Raw genomic sequence first — 17,618 nt, 5'->3', positions numbered from 1 at the left:
TGCAGAATATGTATTTAGATGTAGTCACTGGTCTAAAGCACGGTTGCGAGACCGGTGAGTTATAGTGATACGCAAAGGTTTAGAGGATTGGTGTGCTTTGGAGCTGAATGTAGATAAATGTAACTGTTGTGTGTAAAATAGAAGAAGAGAGCTACTAGTCGTATATTACGTCATTGATTACAAATCATTAGAAACAGTACGAATCATACGAAATATCTGGTGGCAAACATCCGGATGGTGGTGAATTTCTCCATGAACGTTAGTGTACTATTTCTTCTCGTTGTGATAGCTCTCTACATAGTCAGTGACGGGTATAGGGCTAGAAAGCCTTTTAATTAACGGAAAACATCTGTCGCAACGTGATGGGAATTCGAATTAGCTGGGATCTGTGGTTCGGCTGGGGGTGTATATCGCTACATATCGAAGACTGGAACATTCGTGTGAATATGGAGAGTAAGCGATATTCTGGCAAAAGCGACGCTGAGAGGTGATCTCTTTACCACTTCATCTAATCGTTGTGAGTAAACATATTGCTCTCTGCCACATACGTCTCATGTTCGAAGACCGGAAGATTCGCGCTAATATGGAAACTCTTTACCGCTTTTTCTAACCGTTGTGAATAAACACATTACTCCCTCCTATTACGTCTCGTGAACTGACCGCAGTGAGAAAATTAGTGGCTATACCTCAATTGATCGAGTAAGTTTAAAAATGTTCACAGAAATAAGATAATACGGTTACATAAAGGTACGAGTTAAATAGGTAGGGATAAAGAACTAGTGCGAAAAAAATATGATGCGCTATTTTCCTCGTTGTGATAGCTCCGTACCTAGTCAGTGATGGGTGGGCGAATATATAGCTTTCTAGCTAATGAAACACTGCTGTCGGAGCGTGATGGGATTTCGAAAGAATTAGCAGGAGTCTATTCCTTGGTGGAGGACAACTCTTATAAAAATTAAGTGTACTCAGATGTTATATATCAGTGGCTGAAAGACTCGTGAGAGTATGGTGGGTAAGCGAGAATGTGAGTTGAGAGATGAGTTCTATACCACTTCTCCTAAACGTTGTGGGAAAATATGTTTTAACGTTTCACATATGTCTCGCGAAGTGACTTCAATGGAAAAGTTAGAGGCTAGCATGAAGGTTTTTTCATTGAGAAACAATCTGCAGCAAAAGTTCCATCTTTTGTAATTCGGTAAATAAGAGACAGCATTCTCCCTTGAGTTTTGCGCATCTATAAATGGACGGACTTACATCTTAATAGGGAAACTAAATCTGCATCTTCATCTACACTCCTGGAAATTGAAATAAGAACACCGTGAATTCATTGTCCCAGGAAGGGGAAACTTTATTGACACATTCCTGGGGTCAGATACATCACATGATCACACTGACAGAACCACAGGCACATAGACACAGGCAACAGAGCATGCACAATGTCGGCACTAGTACAGTGTATATCCACCTTTCGCAGCAATGCAGGCTGCTATTCTCCCATGGAGACGATCGTAGAGATGCTGCATGTAGTCCTGTGGAACGGCTTGCCATGCCATTTCCACCTGGCGCCTCAGTTGGACCAGCGTTCGTGCTGGACGTGCAGACCGCGTGAGACGACGCTTCATCCAGTCCCAAACATGCTCAATGGGGGACAGATCCGGAGATCTTGCTGGCCAGGGTAGTTGACTTACACCTTCTAGAGCACGTTGGGTGGCACGGGATACATGCGGACGTGCATTGTCCTGTTGGAACAGCAAGTTCCCTTGCCGGTCTTGGAATGGTAGAACGATGGGTTCGATGACGGTTTGGATGTACCGTGCACTATTCAGTGTCCCCTCGACGATCACCAGTGGTGTACGGCCAGTGTAGGAGATCGCTCCCCACACCATGATGCCGGGTGTTGGCCCTGTGTGCCTCGGTCGTATGCAGTCCTGATTGTGGCGCTCACCTGCACTGCGCCAGACACACATACGACCATCATTGACACCAAGGCAGAAGCGACTCTCATCGCTGAAGACGACACATCTCCATTCGTCCCTCCATTCACGCCTGTCGCGACACCACTGGAGGCGGGCTGCACGATGTTGGGGCGTGAGCGGAAGACGGCCTAACGGTGTGCGGGACCGTAGCCCAGCTTCATGGAGACGGGTGCGAATGGTCCTCGCCGATACCCCAGGAGCAACAGTGTCCCTAATTTGCTGGGAAGTGGCGGTGCGGTCCCCTACGGCACTGCGTAGGATCCTACGGTCTTGGCGTGCATCCGTGCGTCGCTGCGGTCCGGTCCCAGGTCGACGGGCACGTGCACCTTCCGCCGACCACTGGCGACAACATCGATGTACTGTGGAGATCTCACGCCCCACGTGTTGAGCAATTCGGCGGTACGTCCACCCGGCCTCCCGCATGCCCACTATACGCCCTCGCTCAAAGTCCGTCAACTGCACATACGGTTCACGTCCACGCTGTCGCGGCATGCTACCAGTGTTAAAGACTGCGATGGAGCTCCGTATGCCACGGCAAACTGGCTGACACTGACGGCGGCGGTGCACAAATGCTGCGCAGCTAGCGCCATTCGACGGCCAACACCGCGGTTCCTGGTGTGTCCGCTGTGCCGTGCGTGTGATCATTGCTTGTACAGCCCTCTCGCAGTGTCCGGGGCAAGTATGGTGGGTCTGACACACCGGTGTCAATGTGTTCTTTTTTCCATTTCCAGGAGTGTATATGTATACATCACAAGCTATCGTACCGTGCGTGGTATAGGATTCCCTGTACTCCTAGTAGTCATTTCCTTTCCTATTCGACAAGCAAATAGAGCAATGGAAGAAAGACTATTTATATGCCTTCTTGTGAGCGCTTTTCTCTGGTATCTTATCTTCGCAGTCCTTGCGCGAAATGTATGTTGGCGGCAGCAGAGTCTTTCCGCAGTCAGCTTCAGATGTCGGTTCACAATAGCGTTCCTCGAAAAGAACATCGCCTTCCCTCCAGGGATTCCCATTTGAATTACCTGGCAAGTGTAACCAGACTGCAGGAAGGAAAAAAAAATATGCACCATGCCAAGGGACTCTTGTGATCAATTTAATTGATTAGTCAGTCAATTTGATACCAATGACGTGCCACCGGGCGGGTGGAAGCGAGCGCGACAGTGCCACAGGTATGATTTGCGAGTTGGGGCGGATATCAGGCGGTTTTTCGTTGCTGTGAGACCTTTTAATGAAATTTCAATCTCCCACCTATATAGGGGTAGGTGACGAACATAATACGAGGTGTGTTTTTTAAGTAAGCACCATTTTGAAATTTAAAAAAAGACTTGCTAAGATATCTCAATAATTTTATTTTTACATGAAAACCTGTAACTTAATCTACGCACTGACGCCATTACAGTCTGATTCTTTCTTTTTTACGTTGTGTACTGAGTGTTTAATATGCCTCCGATAATGGCCTGTTATAAGATTTCTTAGTGGTAAAGGCCTAAAAATATTCATCGAGAGATCTGTTTAGTTTACGGAGAAATATTATGACTGATGGAATGGTAAGAAATTGGATGAGAGTATTCAAAGACGGGCGCACAAACGTGCATGATGAACAACGGAGTGTGATAAAGGCCTAAAAATATTCATCGTGAGATCTGTTTAGTTTACGGAGAAATATTATGATTGATGGAATGGTAAGAAAGTGGATGAGGGTATTCAAAGACGGGCGCACAAACGTGCATGATGAACAACGGAGTGGGCGTCCTTCAGTCATTAATGAAAGTTTGGTGCAGGAAATGGACAACGAGGTGAGAGAAAACAGACGCTTTACGATTTCCTCCTTGACGGATGACATTCCTAATGTTTCTCTTAGTGTTTTGTATGGCATTGTGACCGAGCACTTGCATTACCGAAAATTTTGCGCACGTTTGGTACCGAAAATGTTGACGGATGTGCACAAACCAAAACGTTTAGACAGTGCATTGACTTTCCTTGTGCGGTACCACAAAGACGGTGATGATTTCTTAAGCCAAACTGTTACGGGCGATGAAACATGGGTGGCCTACGTCACACCAGAATCAAAGCAAGAGTCCATGTAAGTTGAGCAAGGGCATCGTTATGCTACAAGACAATGCCTTTCCGCATGAGGCGAATCAGACCAAAGATCTCATCACATCTTTTCGATGGGAAACTCTAGATCATCCTCCGTACAGCCCCGATCTTTCGCACAGTGACTACCATCTGTTCCTGCACTTGAAGAAACACCTGGTCGGCGAGAGTCTTCAAAACGATGAAGTCAAAACAGTGGTGTTGCAATGGTTAACAAGTCAGGCGGCAGACTTATATGAGGAGGATATTCAAAAACTGGTTCAATGTTATGACAAGTGCCTCAATATTCACGGAAATTATGTAGAAAAGTAAATTAACGTACAGGCTTTCATGTAAAAATAAAATTATTGAGATATCTTAGCATGCCTTTTTTTAATTTCAAAACGGTACTTACTTAAAAGACACGCCTCGTAAAATCAGCTATATTACCGTATTTATAAGGTGATACGTAGCACTAAGCTGATATTTATAACTACTCTGCGCAGCTGTTTGAGTACCTTGAGGGGCTTCGTAAGTGACGAGGAATTTCACAGCCTTAAGAGAGTTCGAACCTGAGGTGAGCTTCCGTGACAGAGATGGAGAAATTAGCACCATGCAGCAGCTCAGAGCCGAGTGAGTCATTATCTCGTCAATTCACAGGCGAGGGAGGGGAGGGGAAGCGGAAGAGAGGAGGTGGGGGAGAACACTTGGTCGACGGCTTTGAGGTGCAGGTGTTATACAGGAAGTAACCACATGAGAGAGAGCGGACGTGCTTTGGTGCGAATTTCTCAGGTTCAAACAATGGTTCAAATGGCTCTGAGCACTATGGGACTCAACTGCTGTGGTCATAAGTCCCCTAGAACTTAGAACTACTTACACCTAACTAACCTAAGGACATCACACACATCCATGTTCGAGGCAGGATTCGAACCTGCGACCGTAGCGGTCGTGCGGTTCCAGACTGGAGCGCCTTTAACCGCTCGGCCACTCCGACCGGCGAATTTCTCAGGTATCAAACATCAAAGGGATGCCACCATCCCCTGCTTTCCTTGACGGGAAGCAACCGCTTGAGATATGCGCTCGTTCCGAGACCACAAACAAACATGTATTTCCCAGGTATCAAATTTCAAAGGGATGCCGCCATCTGATGCATTTTTCAAGGCCACGAGATCCAAGAAAGCCGACATCCGGTATCACGCTTTCCTCAGGGGGATTAAGTCACGGCCTTGCCGGGTAGGTGGTCACAAGAAAAACAGCTTGCGCCCGCTGCACCTTTTGCTGTTTGTCTACATGATTACCGTTTTAGTCCCTCTTCATTTTCTGAGATTTTGAAGGTGTTACTTCGTTTGATCTGGAATAATTCTATATTTATAAATAAATTTTCATCATTTGCTTTTGTGACTTGCTGCTTGATTGATATTTCTTCCTAGTTACGCGCCTCTTTTCATTCTGAATCTTACTAGCATAGGATCGCTTGAAATTCTGAAGCAATTTAGCATCGTCACCTCATGTACAATCACTTTATTGTTTGATAATGCTATTGAGTTTCATTTTTATTTGTATTTGGTTCATGCGAAGTCCATTTTCTATTTGTTTTGTTCTGAAAGAATGTTCTGTGGACAAACACATTCTTCATCGGCAAATTCTACTAACGTAGTATCATTACCGAATTTTGGAATGATGAACAATTTTATAGTTTTACCTTAGTTTCACATTAAAATCCGTAATTATCATTCATCAGTCTCCGTAATTCTTCTTTTATGTATGTGATATGACGTGTGTGTGTGTGTGTGTGTGTGTGTGTGTGTGTGTGTGTGTGTGTGTGTGTGTGTGTGTATGTGTGTGTAATCTTTAGCAGGCAACAATATTTCCGCTAATAGATGTATCGTCGTTGTAAATTAGTTGAAACATATATAAGGTACAGAACACCAAGATCATTGATTCAGTGTAGTACTAAATTACTTGCAGAAGCGAATTGCAGGATAAAGAGCATCCATATCTTACCCAGATTTAGCAAAATTTGTCCAAAGATCAATCATCTTTCTTCTCGTGATGTCCTCTTCGGAAGTTTCTGTCAGGTTTTGTTTCATCTTTGGAATGTAGAATAGCAGCTTCAGTTCGTCTGCATGCGTAACACCTGCAATACAACACAATATTATAGCACACGTCGGTTTTCACATTGAAGTAATGTCCACGAGTCGTGTGGCACATTACACGTTGGTGTAAAGACGCTCAATTCACCGTTCTTGGTACTGAGTGTGTAATTTCAGGTCCCAGTTCCACAGATTGAGGTAGGGACCTGAGTTCCACAGTTGTCTTTAGCTTAGCTACCGATTTTTCCACTGCTTACAACTCCTGTTCTCTCTGGAAAAAAGTTACGAGGGGCGTTCAATAAATAATGCAAGACATTTTTATCTTAAAGCAGGTTGGTTTTATTGAGGATTCCAATATGCCACATTATTACCCATTCTATTGGCTAAAAAACCCTGTTTTCTAACATAATCTCCTTTCGATGCAACGGTCTTACGCCACCTGACTGGCAGAGCCTGCTTGCCTGCGTGGTACCACTCCATTGGTCGGCGTCAGAGCCAGTGTCTCGCTGCATCAATAACTATCCAATCATCCATGTACTACTTCCCGCGGAGTGCATCCTCCGTTGGACCAAACAGATGGAAGTCGGAAGGTGTGAGACCCGGGCTGTAGGGTGGACGAGGAAGAACAGTCCAATGGAGTTTTATGAGCTCCTATCGGGTCCGCGGGCTTGTGCGATGCCTTACGTGTTGTCATGGAGAAGGAGAAGTTCGTTTGCATTGACATGTTCTAGCCGTTTCTTCAATCTCCTGAGGGTAGCACAATACACTACTGGCCATTAAAATTGCTACACCACGAAGATGACGTGCCACAGACGCGAAATTTAACCGACAGGAGGAAGATGCTGTGATATGCAAATGATTAGCTTTTCAGAGCATTCACACAAGGTTGGCGCCGGTGGCGACACCTACAACTTGCTGACATGAGGAAAGTTTCCAACCGATTCCTCATACACAAACAGCTGTTGACCGGCGTTGCCTGGTGAAACGTTGTTGTGATGGCTCGTGTAAGGAGAATAAATGCGTACCATCGCGTTTCCGACTTTGATAAAGGTCGGATTGTAGCCTATCGCGATTGCGGTTTATCTTATCGCGACATTGCTGCTCACATTGGTCGAGGTCAAATGACTGTTAGCAGAATATGGAATCGGTTGGTTCAGGAGGGTAATACGGAACACCGTGCTGGATCCCAACGGCCTCGTATCACTAGCAGTCGAGATTACAGGCATCTTATCCGCATGTCTGTTGCTCGGCCACCATTGACCAGACGTTTTCAGTTTGTGAGAGATCTGGAGAATGTGCTGGCCAGGGCAGCAGTCGGACATTTTCTCTATCCAGAAAGGTCTGTACAGGACCTGCAACATGCGATCGTGCATTATCCTGCTGAAATGTAAGGTTTCGCCGGGATCGAATGAACGGTAGAGCCACGGGTCGTAAAACATCTGAAATGTAACGTCCACTGTTCAAAGTGCCGTCAATGCGAACAAGAGCTGACCGAGACGTGTAACCAATGGCACCCCAGACCATCTCGTCGGGTGATACGCTAGTGTGGCGATGACGAATACACGGTTCCAATGTGCGTTCACCGCGATGTCGCCAAACACGGATGCGACCATCATGATTCTGTAAACAGAACCTGGATTCATTCGAAAAAATGACGTTTTGCCATTCGCGCACTCAGGTTCGTCCTTGAGTACATCATCGCAGGCGCTCCTGTGATGCAGTGTCAAGGATAACCGCAGCCATGGTCTCCGAGCTGATAGTCCATGCTGCTGCAAACGTCGTCGAACTGTTCGTGCAGACGGTTGTTGTCTTGCAAACGTCCCCATGTGTTGACTCAGGGATCGTGACGTGGTTACACGATCCGTTACAGTCATGCGGATAAATGCCTGTCATCTCGACTGCTAGTGATACGAGGCCGTAGCGATCCGGCACGGCGTTCTGTATTACCCTGCTGAACCCACCGATTCTATATTCTGCTAACAGTCATTGGATCTCGACCAACGCGAGCAGCAATGTCGCGATACGATAAAGCGCAATCGCGATAGACTACAATCCGTCCTTTACCAAAGTCGGAAACGTGATGGTACGCATTTCTCCTCCTTACACGAGGCATCACAACAACGTTTCACCAGGCAACGCCGGTCAACAGCTGTTTGTGTATGAGGAATCGGTTGGAAACTTTCCTCATGTCAGCAAGTTGTAGGTGTCGCCACCGGCGCCAACCTTGTGTGAATGCTCTGAAAAGCTAATCATTTGCATATCACAGCATCTTCTTCCTGTCGGTTAAATTTCGTGTCTGTAGCACATCATCTTTGTGGTGTAGCAATTGTAATGGCCAGTAGTGTATTAAGACTGAAGAATGAATAAGTTGGATTGGGGTTGGGTTGTTTGGGGAAGAGACCAAACAGCGGGGTCATCGGTCTCATTGGATTAGGGAAGGGTGGGGAAGGAAGTCAGCCGTGCCCTTTCAAAGGTACCATGCCGGAAATTACCTGAAGCGATTTAGGGAAATCACCGAAAACCTAAATCAGGATGGCCGGACGCGGGATTGAACTGTCGTTCTCCCGAATGCGAGTCCAGTGTGCTAACCACTGCGTCATCTCGCCCGGTAGTAAAAAATCCTATCGGTAGCAAGTACAAGCGTGAAGAGTAGTCAAGAGTGAGAGTGATTAGTTGATTGTGAAGTATTAATAATAGTAACTCATAGTAATTTCTCAGTAAAAATATTCTTACGAGACTCGTAACAATATTTGAACCATACCGAATCCTTTTTGTTTAAATATTCTGTTTTTACTAATTCATTGCGCCACCACTGAGCGGCTCATGAGTCACTCTTGCATGGCTCAGCCGGAAGATTACCGTCCCGCGAAAGACAAGAAGCCCATGTTCAAATCTCTCTCAGGCACACAGTTCTGATCTCCCAGTAAGTTTCAAAATGAAAATGTCTTCATCTATGCTTGGAACAAAGTTCTGTCCTCGTTGTATTGGCACATGCTATGCAATAACGTAGCAAACTTATCTGATAAATAATTTTTATAGAGTTTTTAAGTGGTCTCATTATATTCGAGTTTTGTTCGAATGGATGAGTTGGAATACCGTAGCGTCATAAAATTCTTGGTTTTGGACGATGTTCCGCAATCAGAAATTCTCCAAAAGAAGGCGAATGTTTGGAAGGAGGCTGCTCCTTTATTTTCACCAAGCTAAGGAACGAGGGACATTTTTCGGAAGTGATTTTACTTCTCTCGAATATCGTCCATAACACAGACATCAAAATACTGCAATCACAGATCACAGCGTAGAGAAAGTTTACAACAGGGCATCGGACAATCGGCGATTGAATGTGTATAAAACAGCTGACGCTTTACGCATGTCACAAGGAAGAATACCAGAATTATACATGAAAAAGCGTTGTAAGACGTGGGTACCAAATACGCAAATATTCCACATCCAGGTCAAAAGTAATCCAATTAATGTCCAGCGTGTGTTTTTCAACGTCCTTAGTACGTTGAGTTACGACTTCACGGCACAAACGAAAGAGCAGTGAACGCAGTGGAAAATCTTGAAGTAGGTTTCGTATGGTGCAAAGATTACAGCTTCTGTTTTTTTTTTTTGCAATGGAAAGCAAACTGAATATTTTTGTAAGGAATTTCAAGCAAATTTTTTGGGCGAAGAGGACGAGAAGCTACCGCATTTCGCAAGAACTTTCATTGCTACGGTAAAACTATTCACAAATTTATGAATGGGAGGAATGGATCATTTTAATGTACGAATTGTTGCATCATTCTCTGCATTAAGCAGATTTTGGGCAGTACGTCTAAAGAACGAGCCTATTCAGGCTTCACGGTAGCCGCGTGTGGGTATTTGGCAGACCGTCAAAAGATCTACGCGCTGGACTGACACAGGACATAGCACAGAGATGTACAAAGTGACTACAAGTGAAACGTTGATGCATTTTTGACAATTTCACTGCTAGTCTGAGAAATGTTTATCTTGCCGTTTTATTCATTTTAATGATGAGATACAAAGTAGCGTATAGTGTCCCTTATCATTATACAGTATATTCTGAACTAAATCTTACCTTCGTATTGTGGAAATGCGCTGTTTTCGCCTTTGTATGAGAATTTATATTCGTAAACAGGAACGTCAACAGATGCATTGACCAGTAAACGTACAGTCATGTCGACAGGTTCGTTGTAGTAGAGGTCGCTGATTAGCTGCGAAAATAAAATTACACTTGTAATGAAATAATAAAGGGAATTTGAAATAAAAAGTGTACGTCAGGGAATGTAAAAGTAATGCCTTATAATAGAGAAGCGAAACGATAACGTCTGAACGCTGGTGAATGCCTAGCACTGAAATACAAACGTGGGCAAGCGAGAAAGTGTTAGAGGGAATAATAGTGAAGAAAATTTTAGGTTCAATAAAAATCAAAGAAGCCTAGAAGCCTGGAAATTGTGAAGCACCGATGAAATATATCAAAATATTTAAAAAAAGTTATAGAAATAATGAAGAAAAGAAGATCGATATTTGTTGGAGATTTATACAGATTGAATGAACAGGTGATAAGACAGTTTTCCAAGTAGCACACAGAAAAGTAATTAAAGTTTGATTCGAGAAGTTAGAAAAGATCCAGAAATACGCAGCGTAAAACCAGAAGCAGCAGCAGAATGAAACATTTTCAGATGCGAAACATTACATTTAGAAGGATTCCAAGGAAGAGGCAGAAAGAGGACAGGTATAAAGTGGTCTAAAAAGAAAAGGCAGAGAGATTGAGTGAAAATGTGGAAGAGAATTCTAGAAAAAAAGAGGAAATGAGAAGAAAGTAGTGGTCACGTGGTCCTTAGCTGTCAAGAACGGAAAGAAAAATATTAAACTGGTGTAACTGAGCAGTAAATTTGAATGAGAGTGATTTTACGGTTCAGTACGTTACTAGGATCGGCGGTGGGTTCCACTATTTTACAAGAGCTAACAGCTTGCTGCTGAAATCTAAGTAAAGGACACCCTCGAATCTTTAAAGAATCGAACTCTCATGTATATAATGTCAAATCTAGCAAAATAGGTGTCGTACAATTATACAGGGTGGGGCAAATAAAAGTGGCTCAGACGAGTGGACACGAATGGACGTGAATGTAGGCATATAATCACACCCCGTGACCTGCACACCACGTGATCCACACCGGTTCAGAGCGTAGTGCGGGCTATGTCAGCGTAAGTGGAGCATTGAAAAGGGTACGATGGTACTCACAGTGGAGCAGCAGGAGTTCGTTGTGGAAAATTACGTGACAACAAAGTGGTGGAAACGGTGACGTCAGTTGTTTGCTGAGAAGTTTAATGGTGTCAAAGCGCCAGTCAAGTGTGCCATGCAACGTTTAGCCCGAAAATGGCGTCAGACAGGATCTCTTTCGAACAAGTCAAACAACATTCTGAAATTTGCCCACACACCAAAAAATTTGGCTGCAATTCGCCAGAAAATGATTCAGAGTCCTACCGAATCAACCAAACGCCTGCCGAAAGAAATCGGCATATCACTTCGATCGTGAGGACGAATACTCCACTTGGACCTGTAGATGCATCCCTACCGAGTGTCTGTTGTTCATGTACTAAAACCATCAGATGCTCCTCAGCGCCTCCAATTTTGTGAGTGACTGTTCACTGAGATAACAATGAATGGTTTGGATATGGATCTGTTTTTAATGTCTGATAAAGCATGATTCCACCTGAATGGGCATGTAAACTCAAATAATCACAGGTTCTGGCCAGCGGCGACTCGGCGTAACTTCCACGAAACACCACAGCATGAGCAGGAGCTTGGGGTGTGGTGTGAAGTGTGTGCACGCTGCATTATTGGTCCCATCTTTTTTCATCAGGCGCTGAATTTGGCGCTTTAGATTGCCAAAATTTTGAAATCTGCGACAGCGTTAACGGAACAGGAAAAGACATACATTTACTTTCAACAAAGGGAGCCACTGCCCACGCAGCCGGTCGAACCTTGGAGCACATTTACACAACCTTTACCCCTGACCGAATTGTTAACCGAGGTCAGTCTGGTAGCGGCCCTAGCTGGTCACCCAGGTCGCCTGATTTATTAGTGTGCGATTGCTTTTCGTGGGGAACTCTCAAATCTAACGCGTATTGCAGCAACCCGCATAGTCATCAAGAACTGCACCGGAACATTTCGGATGAGACTGCAGAAATTTCAGCAGTCCAGCTTTTTGATCCGGCTTCAGCAAATTGCTGACCACGGCCCAGAAGTGCCAAGAGATGAACACTGGTCTCTTTCAACGTCTACTGTCACTACAGCAGACGTTGAAAGCAGCGATGAAATATATCAAAATATTTAAAAAAAGTGATAGAAATAATCAAGAAAAGAAGACCGAGGTTAGTGCTGCATTTCGTTTACTCTGGTTTTTTTTCTTTCTTTTTTTTTTTTGTAGACGAACTGTATTCTCTGAGCCACTTCTATTTGCCCCAGCCTGTATAATTTTGCAGGTAGATTCAGTGGGGTACTTTAATACTGTATGAAAAACCTCATGCGAATGGAGCTACTAGTACAGAAGTAACAAAGTAAAACGTCGTGCCTGACGCTGAAATTTACTGCATGAACGGGAAAATACAGTAAACGATAAACTTGTTTTCAGTATTTTGTGGTGGCGTCGTAGAGGAAAAGTTTCATAAAAGCTTGAATTGATGCGTAAAGTTAGTTGGAAGTCGCTAAGAGTTCTCACTCCTTAGACTGGCTGAATATAGTCTGGGTGATTTGCGAAACGCGAGTTGCACCGCCTCAAGACACATAACACAATTACTGATTTAAATATTTGAACTATTGTGTTAAGCCTTTAAAGGAAGATTATACATGTTATGAGGAGATTTTTACAGGATGTTAAATTTTTAATTTACGTCACTAACTGTACGAAGTATAGAAAATGAAATTTTTGTTGTTATTGGAAGCCGTTAGGTAGGGAACCTGCAGCTGGAATTGTGCACTGCGTTAGCCGGTCAATAACATTATAAAGAGATTAATAGGAATAGATTAAGCGCTATGTAAAAATCTGTACACTTAGGCCTGCACTTTTAGTGAGTGAGACTGAAGGACCAGACTTCGATGGTCATCGGTTCAAATGGCTCTGAGCACTATGGGACTTAACGTCTATGGTCATCAGTCCCCTAGAACTCAGAACTACTTAAACCTAACCAACCTAAGGACATCACACACATCCATACCCGAGGCAGGATTCGAACCTGCGACTGTAGCGGTCGCACGGTTCCAGACTGAAGCGCCTAGAACCGCTCGGCCACACCGGCCGGCAATGGTAATCGGTCTGCACTCTTAGTGACCTGATACTCTGGAGACGGATAGACGAATCTACACAGTGCATTGAGAGTAAGCTGAATGACAGGGGAATGCCCGTCGAAACAGGAATGACAGACGAATGTGAGAGGCATGGTGTGCGGTAATAAGGAATAAAAAGACCTTGAAACCCACGAAACAGATTAAGATAGGTAACTCGTAGGCTGAAGTAACTGCTGCTAAGTTCTTCTGAACCATTAGTGAAGAGAGTGATTGAATGTAGAGGAAAAAATGTAAGTGATCTAAACGTTACTCTGTGTGTATGGAGAACTGTGATAAGTGTGTATCGCAGCGAGTTGGGCACTGTCAAAAATAACGGTTCATTGAGTCTGTAATGCACAGGGTGAATAACGTAAAACCTGTGCCGCATACTCTTCTAAAATGGAAGGAGCCATTGATGTGCTGTTTTCACAGGAGTGAAGTGAAACCAGTGGCGCACAATTGTAATCGACATACAGATTTTCGTAATCACTAGCATGTGTATTTTTTAAATGAACATTTTAATTCAACATTTTGTAACTGAACAATGGCCAGTGAGGTAATCAAATTGAAGCTGTTGTACAATAGAGCGTCAATGATGTTTTTCTCAGGATTCAAGTATAAGTAGTACAGGAGCAATCGCACTTTCAAAATTGTAAATACTGTCAATTGTCTGCTCCACACGTCAGTGCTAACTTAACCGAAGGAGTGAATAAACAAATGCTATGGGTTCTGGAGGAGGAGAAGAACTGGCCTTCAGAGATGGTGTCCATGATACCGACCAGCAGCTTCAATACAAGCCTCATGCCTATCAAATAAAGACTGATGCCGATGCCACAACATACCGTCAGAAATTTCATTACAAGCAAAAATAACTGTCGTTTCATATAATCTGGTGAAGTTGGTACGTCCTTGGGAACACACTCTTTTAACTTTCCTCAGAGAAAAAATGGATTGGACCAAATTTGCTGAAGAGGCTGGTGATGATACATGTAGCGGCGTCACTATTATTTGGCAGTTACTGTGGACAATGGTGGCGCAGCAGCCGCAGCAGTTGAAGAAGCCATTAGCAGCGAGCGGGTACTCAGGTGTCGGAATACTGGTTGCAGTAACAGGACTGTTTAAAGAATGAAAAGCGAGCCAGGCTAAGCACCGAAATCCCGTCTCATTATCGGAAAGACGGGGCTCTCGTGGGGCTGCCAAGTCACGGATTTGTATTCTGTATGTGGCTGGAAGCAGTTCATCAGGACAACAAATGAACTGCTAACCAGTTTTCAATTCTCGTAGGGGAACTCACAGTCGACCGACACCTGCTACAACGCATCAATTCAAGCTTCTATGAAACTTTTCCTTTATGACGCCACCACAAAATACTGAAAACAAGTTTATCGTTTACTGTATTTTCCCGTTCATGCAGTAAATTTCAGCGTCAGGCACGACGTTTTACTTTGTTACTTCTGTACTAGTAGCTCCATTCGCATGAGGTTTTTCAAAAATGGTTCAAATGGCTCTGAGCACTATGCGACTTAACTTCTGAGGTCATCAGTCGCCTAGAACTTAGAACTAATTAAACCTAACTAACCTAAGGACATCACACACATCCATGCCCGAGGCAGGATTCGAACCTGCGACCGTAGCGGTCACGCGGTTCCAGGCTGAAGCGCCTTTAACCGCACGGCCACACCGGCCGGCCCGAGGTTTTACAGACAGTATAAAAGTACACCACTGAATCTACCTGCAAAATTATACAGCCTGGGGCAAATAGAAGTGGCTCAGAGAGTACAGTTCCAAAAAAAAAAAAAAAAAAAAAAAAAAAAAAGAACCACACAGGGTAAACGAAATGCAGCACTAACCTCGGTCTTCTTTTCTTGATTATTTCTATCATTTTTTAAATATTTTGATATATTTCATCGCTGCTGTAGTGACAGCAGACGTTGAAAGATACCAGTGTTCATCTCTTGGCACTTCTGGGCCGTGGTCAGCAATTTGCTGAAGCCGGATCAAAAAGCTGGACTCCTGAAATTTCTGCAGTTTCATCCGAAACGTTCTGGTGCAGTTCTTGATGACTATGCGGGTTGCTGCGATACGCGTTAGACTTGAGAGTTCCCCACGAAAAGCAATCGCGCACTAATAAATCAGGCGACCTGGGTGACCAGCTAGGGCGCTACCAGACTGACCTCCGTTAACAATTCGGTCAGGGGTAAAGGTTGTGTAAATGTGCTCCAGAGTGATACCAGAGTGATATGGGTCAGAAAGTAGACACCACGAGTTTGGGCCCCTCCCATCACTGGACCATCTTCTAGCTCTGGCGGGATGACTCCAGACCCTCAACAGCATCCAGACTCCTGCCCTGGTGGCAGCCGACATTGTCTGGGGCATTACAACAGGCGCCCTACTAAGCTGGTGAGGGTGCCTTTGATCGCGTAGTTCCTCAACTGTGGGCTGTCATCCCGTTCAGGAATTCGAGCAGGCTTCCACACCGCTGGCGTTTTCTGCGAGCAGCCTCGTTGCACCTAACTGAGGCACGTACTGCTCAGCAGGCTTCTGGACGTCAGTGCTCCTGGGCACGGACTTCACGGGTGACCTCCTGACTGACAACTAGCCACGACTGCACACCATGAGTAAACCACGGTAGGTGATAAAAGGGGAGTGGCCGCCGCGCTGCAGCGCTGTGAGTGTAGTAGCATGAATCTTAATGAAATATTTAACTTTCTGATGTTGTTCTCTTGAGCTGCCAACGGCCTGCCCCATGGCCACGACTCACTACCACACCCCGTCCACACAGAAGTGGCCCTTCATCCCAGACTATTTCATGCAGGTCTCCTTCGTCTACTGCAACGATTAGGAAACAGTAGCTGGAGACAATCTTGAGTACGCTGTGCACTATGTGCTGCACAGCCGTCATGCCAATACCACATAACCGATTGGTACATACACACTACTTCACTGGCACGACCTAAATCAGTGGTGGAGGTTCACGCGAAATCTACTTTGCCCCAAAGCGACCAGTGAGTTCTTTCTGGGGGTGGCTAATACTTTGTGCGGTAAGGAGGAGGAGAAGGATATTGGTGTTTAACGTCCCGTCGCCAACGTGGTCATTAGAGACGGAGCACAAGCTCGGATTAGCGAAGGCTGGGGAAGGAAACTCGGCCGTGCCCTTTCAAAGGAACCATCCCGGCATTTGCCTAGAGTGATCTAGGGAAATCACGGAAAACCTAAATCAGGAGGGCAGGACGCGGGATTGAACCGTCGTCCTCCCGAATGCGAGTCCAGTGTCCTACCACTGCGCCACCTCGCTCGGTGTGTGCGGTAAGCTAACGAGATTTCTGCTGGTAGGGCGGGCAGACAAAACTTCTCCCAGATCCAGCAGACTGGTGCCACGCACACAGGGTATCGACTCCCTCGTCATCTGGCGACAACAACTGAACTGCTGACCAGTATAAATAACCGTCAATTCTGGCAGAGGTATTCATAATCTGGCAGCACCTACCACAATGAGAGGACTGTGCAGGGCACTAGACTCATATGGGTCAGCCAGTAGCCACCACGAGTTTGGGCAAGTCACCACTAAACCATCTTCTAGCACCAAGACCACCTCCCTGGTCTTGACGGCTTTCTACTGATCGGCCAGCTGCAGGCTTTCAGCACCAGCCACACTCTTGCCCCAGTATACAAGTCCCAGGTCCAGCAGACTGGTGCTACGCAAGCAGGTTGTTGACTCCCTCGCTATCCGGCCTCGGAGCAACCCTGACACAGTATCATACACTGCTAAACACTGTAAGTAGGCTGTTTATGTTTTTTTATTGGCAACGTTACGTAGCGCTCTATATGAAAATCACTGGCTGTGCTGTGTGCAGTCTGTGGCTAGTTTGCATTGTTGTCTGCCATTGTAGTGTTAGGCAGCGGCAGCTGAATGTGAACAGCGCGTAGCGTTGCGCAGTTAGAGGTGAGCCGCCAGCAGTGGTGGATGTGAGGAGAGAGATGGCGGAGTTTTGTAATTTGTCATGAACTGCTATACATATTATGACTATTAAGGTAAATACATTGTTTGTTCTCTATTAATATCTTTCATTTGCTAACTATCCCTATCAGTAGTTAGTGCCTTCCGTAGTTTGAATCTTTTATTTAGATGGCAGTAGTGGCGCT

At 45.0% G+C, this 17,618-nt stretch overlaps 1 protein-coding gene across 1 annotated transcript in view; it reads right to left on the bottom strand.

The window, feature by feature from the left end:
- Positions 1-17,618, bottom strand: part of LOC126095409 (cholinesterase 1-like) — a 162,113-nt gene that overhangs the window by 34,909 nt on the left and 109,586 nt on the right. Inside the window, exons 8-9 of the mRNA XM_049910207.1 lie at positions 10,224-10,359; positions 6,057-6,189 (exon numbers count right to left, since the gene is read on the bottom strand). Coding sequence (XP_049766164.1) covers positions 6,057-6,189; positions 10,224-10,359 — 269 coding nt within the window. The remainder of the gene's footprint in view (positions 1-6,056; positions 6,190-10,223; positions 10,360-17,618) is intronic.

The sequence above is a fragment of the Schistocerca cancellata genome, chromosome 8 (genome assembly GCF_023864275.1).
Source record: "Schistocerca cancellata isolate TAMUIC-IGC-003103 chromosome 8, iqSchCanc2.1, whole genome shotgun sequence".
Lineage (NCBI taxonomy): Eukaryota > Metazoa > Arthropoda > Insecta > Orthoptera > Acrididae > Schistocerca > Schistocerca cancellata.
This window is presented reverse-complemented; position numbering and strand designations above follow the sequence as displayed.